This window comes from Microtus oregoni, unplaced genomic scaffold (genome assembly GCF_018167655.1).
Source record: "Microtus oregoni isolate MIOR12 unplaced genomic scaffold, Mior012 000054F_ref0000373, whole genome shotgun sequence".
Classification (NCBI taxonomy): domain Eukaryota; kingdom Metazoa; phylum Chordata; class Mammalia; order Rodentia; family Cricetidae; genus Microtus; species Microtus oregoni.
The window spans coordinates 839,503-855,024 of NW_024543830.1; the positions used below are offsets into that span (position 1 = coordinate 839,503).

At 42.9% G+C, this 15,522-nt stretch overlaps 1 protein-coding gene and 2 pseudogenes across 1 annotated transcript; 1 reads left to right on the top strand and 2 right to left on the bottom strand.

Moving 5' to 3' along the window:
* Positions 1–1,113: 1,113 nt before the first annotated feature.
* LOC121437770 lies at positions 1,114–2,250 on the bottom strand (annotated as a pseudogene).
* Positions 2,251–3,362: 1,112 nt separating this feature from the next.
* LOC121438061 (survival of motor neuron-related-splicing factor 30-like) lies at positions 3,363–4,090 on the top strand. Its single transcript, XM_041638271.1, has one exon. It carries the CDS (start codon positions 3,374–3,376, stop codon positions 4,088–4,090), a length of 717 nt encoding a protein of 238 aa, XP_041494205.1. The 5' UTR covers positions 3,363–3,373.
* Positions 4,091–14,143: 10,053 nt separating this feature from the next.
* Positions 14,144–15,280, bottom strand: LOC121437771 (annotated as a pseudogene).
* Positions 15,281–15,522: the final 242 nt, after the last annotated feature.

The window sequence follows — 15,522 nt, forward strand, 5'->3', positions numbered from 1 at the left end:
GCTGCTGGAGAAAGGCTAACTGATGACAGCTGGGCTAGGCACCAGTCTCTGAGTACAGCAATTTCTTAGGTATCGTTTATTAACATTTGTGTGTGTGTGACTGTGAGGACCCTGCACAAACTTCCGCAGCTGAGCAGGACTGGATTCCTTCTAACAGAAACACCACTGGAATCCACAAAGTGATTCTACAATTTTTGTTGCTTTTCTATGGTATTGTATTGGGGTAAAATTTTGTCTACATAACTGAACAAGGGTCCTTTGCAAGAGAAACAATTGCTTTTGCCCACTGAGTCACCTCTCCAGTCCGCACAAACTGAGTTTGGAGGGAAAATGTCCTCATTCTCTTCCCCTTCTCTCATAAGAAGACATTCATGTTTGTTTTCTCCTTTCCTCTGAGCCCTAGATCATATGTTCTGCACAGTCCTATCCACACAGCTTTCTCCAAAGAAACCGTGTTGGGATGTGCTGGGGGCTTTAGCTAAACTGAATCCCAGTTTCCAAATCACTGGACAAAAACCAAACCAGTACAGCAACAGAGGAGAGCTTGCATAGAGTCCATCAGAGTTCATCATAGTTCCAACCCACCCTCCATTCTGTAGCACCAAAAATAAAAACCTAGAGATAGATATTGGGGTTCAGACCGACAACCAGAAAAGCAAAGCAGCCAAGCCACTAGAGACGTCTTTCCTGTCTTAAGGCTGGGTGACTGGAGAAGAAGCAGATGATTAAGCCTCTCTCATCCCATTTTATATTATTACCTCTAGTGCTGGGATTTCCTAGGCTAGGATGGAAGGTGTGAACCACCACCACCTGGACTTGTTACTGCATTGATCTTGCTTAGATTAAGGTGCCTTTAAACCCACAGAGATCCATGTTACTCTGTCTAACAAATCCTGGGATTAAAGGTGTGTGTCACCATTGTCTGATCTCCAGTGGCTTTAGCTTTACTTCTGGTCTTCAGGGAAGAATTGTTTATCAAGATACAAATAATACACCACTACAATACTCAAGACATTAATTAATGTATTAAAGCACTACTACACCATGATGTCTTTCCCCAGAGTTGCTGTAATTGCTCCATGTACCCCATAGTCTACCCAGGAGTCATCGGTATCAACACTGACCACTGCTTCTGGGATACACATAGAGGGTACCGGTGACAGGTTGCTGGGATTACTTCAGATGTTTGAGAGGGGGTTCCAGTAGATTGCATTGAGCAGAAGCCAGGGAGCTGTATGCTTCAGCCACCAAGTGGGGGCATGAATCCACCATTAATTTCCAGCTTGCAGTCTGAGAGACCTCGGAAGCATGAGCTGTAATAAAATTCAGCACCTGTGTTTTCAGCTGCCCTGTCCTGTGGAGGTCAGCCAGGAAGAGAGTGTGGGCAGCATTCTCCACAGAGAGGTCCCTGCAGAGGGCACTCTCGCACATGACCTTCAAATGCTCCAGGCCATACTTGTCAGCAGCTGCCAGCACAGCATCTGCCATGCTGTGGAGGACTGGTTCCTTCCCGGTGTAAATGAAGTCCATCATTGCCTTGAAGACTTCAGGTTTCAGGTCATGAATCTCAATGCGATTCTTTCTGCTCTCCTCCGTGTCATGTTCAAACATGGCTCTGAAAACTGGAGAACGAGCAGCTAAGATGGCCTTGTGAGCCCGGAATTCCTGGCCAGCTACCACCAGGCAGCAGTCTGTGAAGCTCGAATTCTTCCACAGCTCTCCTAGATCATCTCCTAATATGCATTTGGGAACCCGGATTCTCAGTTCCGTGCTGTCATCAGGGATACTGTAGGAGTATGGGGCCAGGATCCCCATGCAGTAGAGGGTGAAGTGGTCTTCAGGGAGAAGGCAGCGAGAATGGTCCAAGAGAAAATCTCGAAGGACGAACAATTTGTAACCCCTTTGGTAGCCTGGCAGGAAACTAAAGTCTTCCAGGCTAGTCACAGGTTCATATTTTTCTCCTTTGGCGTTTATGATCCAAAACTTGATCTCTGCCTGAATGGGACTCTTTGGAGAGCTGAGCAACTCTATGTTAACTGACAGGTAATCTGAGCTTTCTTCATCGACCCCCTTAGGGTGAACTCTCAAACACCATTTGTTATTGTCTCCTGTTGAGAATGTTGGGCTTCTAATACTGTCCCTCCTTTCCTTCAGAATAAAACGGAACTTGCGGATGGTCCACCTGCAGGAGAAATTCTGCATGTTCAACAGTTTATAGTCCCAGCTCTGGTCAGCGGCGTCCTGTGACATTTCTCCTGGAGGTAGTTTCAAGGTTAAACCGGGTCCAAAATGAAAAAAAAAAACAAAAACTAGGATTTGTCTTCTCTTGCCCTGTAGGAAACAATAATAGGCATGATATACATTTTTAGCTTCTGTTTCTCCTCTGTTCCCTCTTCTATGAGCCCGGAAACTCGAGTCTCTGAAATTATCCAGATTTCAATTCTAGTTTCAGTGTGGGTAGACTAGGCTACACGGGACTGTTGTATCACTTCATTTTTTTCTAGATTGAATCTTAGGTCAGTGGATTTCTAATTTTGAGAATCATACACTACTTTTGATAATTTACAACATTTTATATACTCATCCAAAATTTTGCACAGTGGTTCTCTAGAGTAACAGAACATACCCAAGGACTCTCTCTGTATGAACAAAGGAGATTCATTAGAATGCCTTAGGGCTGCAGTCCTGCTAATCCCACAAAGGCTACCTGTGAAGGGAGAGTCCAAGGATCCAGTACTTACTCAGTCCAGGAGATTAGACGTGCCGACTGGTCCTCAATCTATGCTGGAATTATAAAAAAAGAATTCTCTAATGCCAGTGAGGGAATGGTCTTGCTGCAAGGTGAGGACAAGCAGGCAATAAGCAACAGCTTCCTCCATGGTTTTTTATAGGCTCCCAGGAGGCAGAAGGCGTGGCCCAGCCAGAGGTGTGTCCTTCAGACTCTAGATATGGATTAAAGGTGTGTTCTTCAGGTCTTGAGATAAATGCTTACGTTTTTCTGCCTCCAAAGTGTGTTTGTGAAGTGCTGTGCCTACTTCAACTTAAGCAAAGACATTTCTCACAGTCGGGCCCTCTGTTTTAGGATTATAGTTAATTCCAGGTATAGTCAGGTCGGGACCCAAGAACAATAATCTCAAGAGAATTTGCTTGCTGAGGTCAATCTTCCATAAATAAGGGAATGGTGTTTATTCCTACACAGCTGGTATTGCACTTCTCATGTTGTTATAAGAATTCGTCCCCTTCCCCCCCCTCCCCCTTCAGGCGCCTGCTGAGTTTTTCCTTTTCAGACCGAATCTTCTAGTCGTCCTGGCTATTTTCCCTGCTGCAGCTGCCCCTGCCTCTGCCCTCAGTCCCGTCCCCAACCCCGCCCAAGATGTCCGAGGATCTAGCAAAACAGTTGGCTAGCTACAAAGCCCAACTCCAGCAAGTAGAAGCTGCTCTGTCTGGAAACGGAGAAAATGAAGATCTGTTGAAATTGAAGAAGGACTTGCAAGAAGTTATAGAATTGACCAAAGACCTTCTGTCAACTCAGCCTTCGGAACCTCTTGCAAGTTCAGACAGTTTTGCTTCTGCTCAGCCTACTCATTCATGGAAAGTAGGGGACAAATGTATGGCAATCTGGAGTGAAGACGGACAGTGTTATGAAGCGGAGATCGAGGAGATAGATGAAGAAAATGTCACCGCTGCAATCACCTTTGCTGGTTATGGCAATGCTGACGTGACTCCGTTGTTGAACCTCAAACCCGTAGAAGAAGGAAGGAAGGCAAAAGAGGACAGTGGCAACAAACCTATGTCAAAAAAAGAAATGATTGCCCAGCAACGTGAATATAAAAAGAAAAAAGCTTTGAAAAAAGCACAGAGAATAAAAGAACTTGAGCAGGAAAGAGAGGACCAGAAGGTGAAATGGCAGCAGTTCAACAACAGGGCTTATTCTAAAAACAAAAAAGGCCAGGTAAAGAGGAGGATTTTTGCTTCTCCAGAAAGTGTAACGGGCAAAGTTGGAGTAGGAACTTGCGGAATTGCTGACAAGCCTATGACTCAGTATCAAGACACATCTAAATACAATGTCAGGCATTTGATGCCTCAATAATGAGAAAAACTGTTGGATTTCATCTCTGCAGGGCTTTACAGTAATTTACCTTTTTATTCTTATATTTTTCTAAAGGTAAATTATTTGCTAGATGAGTAAGGAAGATACATTGTTGTCATTGTTTGGCTTTGGTAGAATGAAACTTGAAGACATTTGATAACTGCTCTCATTTAACTTTTCATTACTACTTACCACAGTTCCCTCAGAGTTTGTTGAATAAGGCAACTTTTCTAGGTAGATGCTGCTTAAATCAGCACTTAGATGACTCAGTGTACTTCAGGCCCCTACTTAACTAATGTTGAGTAGACATTTTGTAAGTCCTAATTTGGAGTTTTCGGGTGCTTTGCACTTGATGTATCCCAGCAGTTCATTGGAACATCATGGCAAAATGCCAGCCTGCTAAAGATATCTTCAGTTTGATGATAACCTGGCCATTGTCCAGACAAACCCGAGCATGGGTTAATTTATAAATGACAGGGTTTAGTTTGAGGTTTTTCCTTGAATTCTTTCCTGGGCCTGTTAGGTCACTTCCACAATTGACTCACCTTGTAGTTTTTGGTCATTGAGTTTGAATTTTATATTAAAAAACAAACCATGTGTAGGATGTGCTCCCCTTCTCTCGTGTTTATTTGGTGTTTTGAATTGTTTTTTTCTTTGTTGATTTTTCACTTGTGGTAGTGCTTCCATTTTGGGGGAATGTGTAATGTTTATATGGGAAAACAAAAAGCTGATGTATAGCTCTGTATACAATGTAGATACTATTTTTGTAAAAAAAAAAAACCAAGGCTAAATCAATGAAGCAGAGTACTGAATGTTTCATGATTGAATTTTCCTGTATTTCTTGTGCATTAATCTGACCATAATTTCCCTGTATATTATGTTCATGTAGCTGAGTTTGTAATTTTTATTAACTAGATCAAGTTGCCAGCATTTGTTGGTATAAGTGAGCACCACAGTTACCCCAAGTTGAGTTTAAGCCAGAAACACAGATAGAAAAAGGGTCTTCCTGTTACTGGAAGAAGACAATTTTTAGGGTGTGTGTTAATTTCAGTTTTGTATGTTTAACTTTAATAAATAAAGTGTTTTTAAATCTCAAAAAAAAAAAAAAGAATTCCTCCCATACACACGATCTGGGAAGAGATGCTTTTCTTACCCTGTCAGTGTTCACAGCATGAAGGTCAGGGTGGAAGAATTCATCTAAGGAGGCAGGAGTAGAGCCAGACAGGATTCTCTGAAAGTGGCTGTTTTCCTTCCTGCTTTTTATTCCGTTCACACTCACAGTCCCTGGGACGGCTCCACTAAATTTATTGATGGTCTTTCTGGTCCTTTTCAGTTAATCCTCCTTATACTCTCTTCCTGATCCACTTAATGGTGTGCTATGAGAAAATTCTAATTACTTCTCATTTAAATCAAGCAGACGGACGAGATTCAGGGTCTCATTACCTCATAATTTTCCTCCTCAGTGGTGAGTTCTGTTCATTAAACTGTGAACTCCCATGCTTACCATGCTGGACCTTAAATGGGAGAGAGTATTCTGGTTTCTAAAGGGTACAGAATATTTTCAACAGGTACTGAAGAAGGGACTTAGACATGCTTCCCCGTTCCCTTAGATTGTGATCTGTAAAATGCTCCCCACCTCTATCATCTTCATGGAGCTCATCATGTCTGTAGGGACACACAAAGCCTAGAAGACAGGAAAATAACTTCAGTGATTCAATCCTCTCAACAATTCCCAGACTAGCTCTCCAGAACGTCTGACTCCAGTGCTACTCATCCCTCAAGACAGGATACATCAATCACTTGGTTTTGAATTTTGAGTTCCTCAGTTAGGAATCTAATACAGGTGGGTAACTGTGAGGAGGGTAATTTTAAAATGGGGAGGCTTGTGTTAAGGCTCTGCACAGTCTAAGGCATGAACTGTAGATAAGCCCCTTCTCTGTTTTGAGAACCTGGCCAGTTCTAGGAACGAGAAAGGAGAGAATTTTTGTTTTAATTAAGATAGAGACCTGTTGATGCACTGCACACCCTAACATCTGGCCAATGTCTGGGAGTGGACATGCATACAGGACCACGTGTTTTGACGATTGCTGATGACTGAGTAATGAGCCCTGTCCCCCTTGTTCATGAGGCTGAAAATCTGGCCTCAGAACGCCTCTAGCTGCTACTGTTTCAACCCAGGAGAGACAAGCAGTCAGATGAAGCCTGTGCCCGTGATGTTTACTGGGATGCATATTTCTACATTGTTCCTGTGCTGTATACAGAACAACTAGTGGTAAATTCCCAGGTAGAGCCCCCTTTCCTGGGGGCTTCCCACTGTATCCTATGGTTTCAATTATGCTTCCTTGTAGAATAAATCTTGCTTTTTATTAACTAATTTCATGGCTTGTGGAAATTCTTTCTCATGGATTGAATCCAAAATGAAAGTCTGTGCACAGCAAAGTGGCTAAAATCATTTGCCCTTACAATAACTAATAGCATCAGTGACTCTCCTCTATGTGGGTTTAGGATCAGGTGGCAGGTATCACTTCCCTTCAATGTGTCATTTGAATGAAGGGAGGCAATCAATGCAGGACCCTCCTTTGTAAAAGCAAATGCTTTCCCTTGCCATCCCAGGGCTCCCAGGATCCTGCTCCTGGAGAGGAGTGCAGCTTTTCATGGGGAAAACTGAGACCCCCTTGGGCTCAAGTACAGGATCTGTTCATATACAGTCTGGGAATTGGGCTGGTGGAGCTTTAATTTCAGGTAGATGGTTCTCTGGAGGGCTTCACATAGCCAAAGGGTTTAAGTCCCCAACAGGTGGAGGCATGAGTTTAATCAACAGAGATTAATCAATGGTCAACATACCAGAGAAAGCCTTGGTCCTTACAGAAAAACTGACTGAAACAAGTAGAAAGACATACAAACAGACACAAGTGCAAACACAAATGCAAAGAAAGTGAGAGACCAAGCACGAGACAGAGAGAAAGAGATAGAGAGATTGGGATACCGCTTGAACATAGATTTAAGCCAACAGAAAGTCTTTATTAGCCAGCTGCCAACTACATGGAATGTTCGAGATGCCAATACAGTAACTAGCCTTTCTCAGGTGAGGTTTAAGCACACACACAAAACAACACCATATTCTGGATTGACACACTACAGTTAAAGAGAAGAGGTACCCAGAAATGGCGCTACAGAAGCTGAAGTGTTAGTATATTTGGAGCAAGGATTGTACATTTAGAGATAGTCCCAAAAGTATGTGTTTGGTGGATTGAGTCGTGGTTTCGGTTATGGCATGTGTGTTGTTTTCTTACATAAATGCTTGCTTTTGTTTCACCTTGAAAAGTAAGTTCACAAGGGATACAGTTTTGCTTATGTGTGGTATTCTGCTAATGTCTGGGTCCTGCTACACAGGTTTGCCTGTGCACCATGAGCCTATGGTGCTCTCAGAGGCCAGAAGAGGCTGGATATCTTGATAACTGGAGTTACCAGGGTTGTCAGCTGCTCTGTGAATGCAGTGAATTGGTTTCCAGTCTTCCCGAAAGGCATCCAGCACTTTTTACTTCTGACCATTTCTCCATCCCATTATATGGATAGTTCTTTCTAAAAGAATCAGCTGTGAAAGAATAGTTCATTCTCCAAAGCTTTGGCAGTCTCAAATATTTTAGCAGGAATTCAAGAGGTAATCATTATTTGTTTCATGCATTTTTTTTTGACAACTTGTCACTCTGCATGTCCGGCTTTGCTAGAAGATTCTCCATGGACCAAGTTAGGTTCAGACTCACAGAATTGAGTCAGCATCTGCCTTCAGACTAATCAGATCAAAGCCATAGAGTACTGCATCATACCTGGTTCATGAATTTCTATTTAATTACCTTAAGCACACTCTTAATCTTACAAATCAAGTTGAAAGGTTGTCTTTATCAAAATTTTTTTAAAAAAACAGCCAGCCTTTATTATTAGTAGTAGTGGCACTATAGTATATCATTACCATCATTGTTATTATTAATTTGTGATATGATCTTACTAGTTTGTTTTGGCCATCCTGGAATTCCTGATGTAGACCAGGTGGTTCCCCAAGTTCTACACTCTGGGGCTGCTGAGATTGGAGACCTGACCTCCACGCCTTCATACAACGAAGCATGAGTAATATCCACCTCAGAATCACATTGACAAGTGCTCTGTGTCATGTTGGACCCAGTTCTCTGTGGGGCAGCCTGAGGAGACTAAAGAAAGGAAGAAATGAGGGAAGGCCGAAGAAGGGTAAGACTGTGAAAATGTAGCTTAGTAGCAGGGAACTTGCCTAGCATGTTGGAAGTCCCTGCATCTATGTCCTATTGTAGAGATGAGGTGAGCAGGCCTGCTTTTCGTCCTGCCCGGCTCCCGCATGGCTAGCTTATACCATGAAATAACAACACACAAATTGTATTCTTTTAAACACTGCCTGGCCCATTATATCTAGCCTCTTACTGGCTAACTCTCACGTCTTGCTTAACCAATTTCTATCAATGTATGTGGCACCACAAGGTGGTGACTTATCGGGAAGATTCAGCATGTCTAACCTGATGGCTGTCTCCATGCGTCTGACCTCACTTCCTTCTTCCCAGCATTCTCTTTTGAATATGCAACCTAACTAATTTTCTGTCCTATCAAAGGGCCATGGCAGTTTCTTTATTCACCAATGAAAGTAATTCCTCCATCAGTCCTACAAGACACACAGATGCAGCTGCACACAGATGACTGCATGCATATGGGTGATACCACAGAGACAAGAATGCTGCCTGGAAATCAATCAGAGGATGTAGAATATATTTTATGGATCAAAAGTCAGGATTGGTGGTGCTTCTCACCTGGGAGGATGAGGTAAAAGGTATGTAGGTTCAAGGTTAGTCAGGTCGTGCAGCAAGGTCTTACAACAAAAACTAACCAAGAAGGCAAATACATATACGCACAGAAGACACGGAGACCGCCAGAAAAATCTTTCTCCATTTTGTGCAGATGTAAAGAAAAAAATAAAGTAAAATTCCACGGTGGAGATAAATGTCCCGAAGTCTCCCTGTTTTCTTCCATCTCTTCCTGCTGTGGTGCAAATTCAGGGTACAGGCCAGGCCAGAGGGCTCCTGATTATAACCCCTCAGGCTCTGAAGTGCTAAGGTCCATGAGGTGTACCAAATACATTCCATTCATTTAAAAATATTTTTCAGTATCTCTTCTTCCTGTCCTTGCCAACCATCTTATTATTGCCTCTCTATGATTTAAGAAGTGAAGTATTTAATCCCAGTACTCAGAGGACAGAGGTAGGCATATCTCTGTGTTTATAAGTCAGACTGGTCTATAGTATGGTTCCAAGCCTGCGTAAAAACACTCCCTTTCAGAAACAAAGAGTGTGAACCCAGATCAAGCTTCAAGTTGTTTTTTATTTTATGTCTGGTGTTTACCTATACAATTAAAGATATTCTTGAGGCTGGCTTAAGATGGTTGCTTATATACCAGAAGGTCATTGTAAACAATAGTTCAATGTTCCATCTAGGGATATGTCACAACAACTGTTTTCTCTATATGTAATAAATGTGCTATTCTAAATGGCCCTCCTCGACTTGGGCCTGTATTGGAAAACTTAAGCAGCAGAAATGCTGGAAGTTTGATTGGTGTGTCCATGCATACCAAATGACATCTTGTCCCCTAAACTAAAACAAACTCAATAACAGCCCAGATCAAAGGTCGCTCCCTTACATATTACCCCTTCCACAAAGGACAGATTCTCAGGCTGGAAACAGTGGTATCCTCCTGTAAATTATATTCAGGAGGCAGAGGCAATCTGCAGTGGCAGCCTGGAATACACAGGGATTTTAAGCGGGCCCTGAGAAACTATTTCATTTGAGTTTAGACTGATCTTCTTCAATTGCTTAGTCTCTAAAAGACAAACAAACAAAACTTAAGTGAAAGAAAAGAACCAAAGCATCATATGAGCATAAGTTTTAAAAGAACAGTTGAGCAGAGACATTGTCATTAATGAGAATATGTATTTAATGAGTAAGACGTAGTTGTTAATATGAGGAAGTGGCCTGATCTTAATTGTATCACCCCTCCCCATTATCCTGATTAAAGGTGTGTGCCTTTATTCTTCACATTCCTCATTTGAATTGGATCTACCTACTACTGCGACTTAAGCAATGAGTTTTCACAGGTGTGTTCTCCATTTTGGGCTTCAATTAATTCCAGATATAGTCAAGTTGACAGCCAAGAATAGCCATCACAAGTGTGTTTTGTCTTTCCTGCCCTTGATTTCATTGAGACCCACAGTCTCAGGATGACTCCAGCAAACTTTAATGGTGGTCTAGCCCCTGCCCTTCAGATAATCCTACCTGGACACAGTCTTCTTGACCCATCTTAATGTGTGGTTGATGAATATCCTAAATCCTTTCCAAGTCTATCACTTTGATTGACCAGATTCACCTCTCAATAGCCCATATACTACATCCTCCACTGGTGGGTACTGTCCATTAATCCTTGCACGTGGCAGGCTTATTTTACTGGTCCTTCAGAGTGAGAGATTATTCTCATTTCCATGGGATGCAGAATACACTCCACAGAACCAGAGTGGGAGGGGTTGGGGATAGATTCCCCCTCTGTAGTGTGATGAGTGACGTTCTACCTACATGTCATCTTTCTGTAGTTAGTCCTGTTTTGGAGAGACACAGATATATGTACATTGATTCAATCAGCTCAGCCATTCCCAGTCTGGTGTTTCTGTAAATCTGAGTCCAAAACTACTTACCTGCCAAAATAGGATAATTCAATCATTTGGTTTTCATCCCTTGGTTTTTGTATTCCTTTGGTAGATTTTGTGCAGATGGCTAACTAGTGGCATTGCTGACTGTTTACCAGGTGTGTTCAGGGTCAGGGTAGTAGGTACCCCCTACCTCTCATCTATCATTTGAAGGGTTTGTAGGTGATCCCTTCAACACCCCTTGTTTCCATGAAAGGTATTCTAAACTGTGAGTCCTGTGCTCTGATGGGCATGCTCCTGGAGGCCTGTGTGACTTCTCACAGAGGAACTGAGAACCCCTGGGAAGCAGGCTTAGGCATTATGCATGTGCTTTCACATTAATGGAGAGGCACAATGGGAGCTTTCTTTTTTTTCCCCATTGGTGGGCACATCACCGGGTGACCTGTCACAACCAAAAGTGATTCACTCATGTCTTTAACCAGGAGGGGGATGTCCTCCTACCTGAGAAAGCCACTGTTCATTAACAGAAAACAAAAGTGGTGATATCTCTCATTATCAGTGGTCTTGATTCCCCAGTGAGAAGTCACAGACTAATGAAGCAGGTTCCTTCCTTCAGCTGCAGCCAGAAACCCACCTTAACAAAATGGGTAGTGGTTGCTTCACAGTAAAGCCTTGGAAATAAACATTCCAAGCAAAAGGACCTAGGAAGTAAGCTGGTGTACTCGCTTTTATAGCTAACAAAATAGACTTCAAATATAACCTAATCCGAAGAATTAAGTATACCATCAAAGCAAAAGGGATTAAAGATAAACAAAATAGGAAACAATAGGTTTCTCATAGTAAAAGGAAATCAAGATGAGACATGTATTTTAAATAGACAGTAAAACCCTAGCAAAATAGCATAATCACTAAAAGTCTTCCCACCAAAAAAGCCCAAGACCAGACACTTTTGGCATATTGACCTACCCGCTATTCAAAGAAAAGTTAAAGTACATCCTCCTCCAATTATTTCAGAAAGTAGAAACAAAGGATCATTAAAAAAATTATTTTATTATTCCAAAATTACAATGATAGTAAGTCCCAGACCAAAATATTATGAACACTGATGCAAAATTACTCATTATATAATTACAATCTGAATGCCATAATATTCTATGATTTCTACCATGAGAAACTATGCTTTGTCCCAGATATGTAGGGATGGTTCAATGTACAAAATTCAAAAAATCTAGTTGACCATATGTGGATGGTTGCCTTTACTCTCCTTCAGTAGAAATACACAACCCGTCTTGGCTCTTTACTTAGAATTGTGAAATGTGTTTTCATTCCTGGTGCATCTACATTTTTTGTCATCTGCCTGGAGAAGGCTGTTGCAGTCTCCCATCATCTTTAATCTTTGGACAATGCGGCGTCAAGATACCCTAAAGGATTTCCTGCCCAACAACCATAATCTTTCTTGCCTTTATTGTGGAGACTCAATCCAAATTTCTGATGGTGATCGTGACCCATCAGCCCTCCTAACACTGTTATTTCCTTCTCAGCCTGTTGTATTAAGGACATCAGAATCTCAAAATGGCTTCGGAGAAGTCTGAGCTTCCAGTCATTGGATTATTTGTTGTGGCTCCAGACAGAGGCAAGGCCCCCACACCAACATTCACCCTGGAACCAAAACTTCCAGACCAGAAGGACCTAAGGTCATGGAAGTGGGAAGCAAAGTTCCCCCCCCCACCCCAGGAGGCCAGGGGAGATAGTGAGAGGAGTTATTCTCTTTTCTACCTCTTAATGTCTGGACCAATGAACATGGGCTAAGGAGCACCTCCTGCAGAATCCTGACCCAGCACTAGAGGCTGATGTTACTTCTTTAATCTTTCCTTGTGTCTTGAAATGTCCAGTCCATCTTTCTGTCCTGACAGCTGTTTCAGGAAGTTGGTGAACACGGGAATACCAACTGAACATATCATAATGAGATACAATAAGCATAGGCACAGACTCTCATATCAAGGCTGGGGATGTCGACCAGAAGGAAGAAAAGGTTCCCAAGGTCAGACAAACAGGTCAGAGACTCCCCACAGTCCCACTCTTTATGAGTTCCACAAAGAAACCCAAACTAAACAACCACAGTATGCATACAGAGGACATAGTGCTGACCCATGCATCTGTGTGATTGCCTCTTCTGTCGCTGTGAGCCCCTATGATCCCCGTTTATCTGATTCTGTGAACCCTTTACTGCCATCAGCTGCTGGAGAAAGGCTAACTGATGACAGCTGGGCTAGGCACCAGTCTCTGAGTACAGCAATTTCTTAGGTATCGTTTATTAACATTTGTGTGTGTGTGACTGTGAGGACCCTGCACAAACTTCCGCAGCTGAGCAGGACTGGATTCCTTCTAACAGAAACACCACTGGAATCCACAAAGTGATTCTACAATTTTTGTTGCTTTTCTATTGTATTGTATTGGGGTAAAATTTTGTCTACATAACTGAACAAGGGTCCTCTGCAAGAGAAACAATTGCTTTTGCCCACTGAGTCACCTCTCCAGTCCGCACAAACTGAGTTTGGAGGGAAAATGTCCTCATTCTCTTCCCCTTCTCTCATAAGAAGACATTCATGTTTGTTTTCTCCTTTCCTCTGAGCCCTAGATCATATGTTCTGCACAGTCCTATCCACACAGCTTTCTCCAAAGAAACCGTGTTGGGATGTCTGGGGGCTTGAGCTAAACTGAATCCCAGTTTCCAAATCACTGGACAAAAACCAAACCAGTACAGCAACAGAGGAGAGCTTGCATAGAGTCCATCAGAGTTCATCATAGTTCCACCCCACCCTCCATTCTGTAGCACCAAAAATAAAAACCTAGAGATAGATATTGGGGTTCAGACCAACAACCAGAAAAGCAAAGCAGCCAAGCCACTAGAGACGTCTTTCCTGTCTTAAGGCTGGGTGACTGGAGAAGAAGCAGATGATTAAGCCTCTCTCATCCCTTTTCATATTACCTCTCGTGCTGGGATTTCCTAGGCTAGGATGGAAGGTGTGAACTACCACCACCTGGACTTGTTACTGCATTGACCTTGTTTAGATTAAGGTGCCTTTAAACCAACAGAGATCCATGTTACTCTGTCTAACAAATCCTGGGATTAAAGGTGTGTGTCACCATTGTCTGATCTCCAGTGGCTTTAGCTTTACTTCTGGTCTTCAGGGAAGAATTGTTTATCAAGATACAAATAATACACCACTACAATACTCAAGACATTAATTAATGTATTAAAGCACTACTACACCATGATGTCTTTCCCCAGAGTTGCTGTAATTGCTCCATGTACCCCATAGTCTACCCAGGAGTCATCGGTATCAACACTGACCACTGCTTCTGGGATACACATAGAGGGTACCGGTGACAGGTTGCTGGGATTACTTCAGATGTTTGAGAGGGGGTTCCAGTAGATTGCATTGAGCAGAAGCCAGGGAGCTGTATGCTTCAGCCACCAAGTGGGGGCATGAATCCACCATTAATTTCCAGCTTGCAGTCTGAGAGACCTCGGAAGCATGAGCTGTAATAAAATTCAGCACCTGTGTTTTCAGCTGCCCTGTCCTGTGGAGGTCAGCCAGGAAGAGAGTGTGGGCAGCATTCTCCACAGAGAGGTCCCTGCAGAGGGCACTCTCGCACATGACCTTCAAATGCTCCAGGCCATACTTGTCAGCAGCTGCCAGCACAGCATCTGCCATGCTGTGGAGGACTGGTTCCTTCCCGGTGTAAATGAAGTCCATCATTGCCTTGAAGACTTCAGGTTTCAGGTCATGAATCTCAATGCGATTCTTTCTGCTCTCCTCCGTGTCATGTTCAAACATGGCTCTGAAAACTGGAGAACGAGCAGCTAAGATGGCCTTGTGAGCCCGGAATTCCTGGCCAGCTACCACCAGGCAGCAGTCTGTGAAGCTCGAATTCTTCCACAGCTCTCCTAGATCATCTCCTAATATGCATTTGGGAACCCGGATTCTCAGTTCCGTGCTGTCATCAGGGATACTGTAGGAGTATGGGGCCAGGATCCCCATGCAGTAGAGGGTGAAGTGGTCTTCAGGGAGAAGGCAGCGAGAATGGTCCAAGAGAAAATCTCGAAGGACGAACAATTTGTAACCCCTTTGGTAGCCTGGCAGGAAACTAAAGTCTTCCAGGCTAGTCACAGGTTCATATTTTTCTCCTTTGGCGTTTATGATCCAAAACTTGATCTCTGCCTGAATGGGACTCTTTGGAGAGCTGAGCAACTCTATGTTAACTGACAGGTAATCTGAGCTTTCTTCATCGACCCCCTTAGGGTGAACTCTCAAACACCATTTGTTATTGTCTCCTGTTGAGAATGTTGGGCTTCTAATACTGTCCCTCCTTTCCTTCAGAATAAAACGGAACTTGCGGATGGTCCACCTGCAGGAGAAATTCTGCATGTTCAACAGTTTATAGTCCCAGCTCTGGTCAGCGGCGTCCTGTGACATTTCTCCTGGAGGTAGTTTCAAGGTTAAACCGGGTCCAAAATGAAAAAAAAAAACAAAAACTAGGATTTGTCTTCTCTTGCCCTGTAGGAAACAATAATAGGCATGATATACATTTTTAGCTTCTGTTTCTCCTCTGTTCCCTCTTCTATGAGCCCGGAAACTCGAGTCTCTGAAATTATCCAGATTTCAATTCTAGTTTCAGTGTGGGTAGACTAGGCTACACGGGACTGTTGTATCACTTC

What these genes read in the sequence shown, in the direction of transcription:
- LOC121438061 (XM_041638271.1), top strand. Translation starts at nt 3,374, where the DNA reads ATGTCCGAGGATCTAGCAAAACAGTTGGCTAGCTACAAAGCCCAACTC.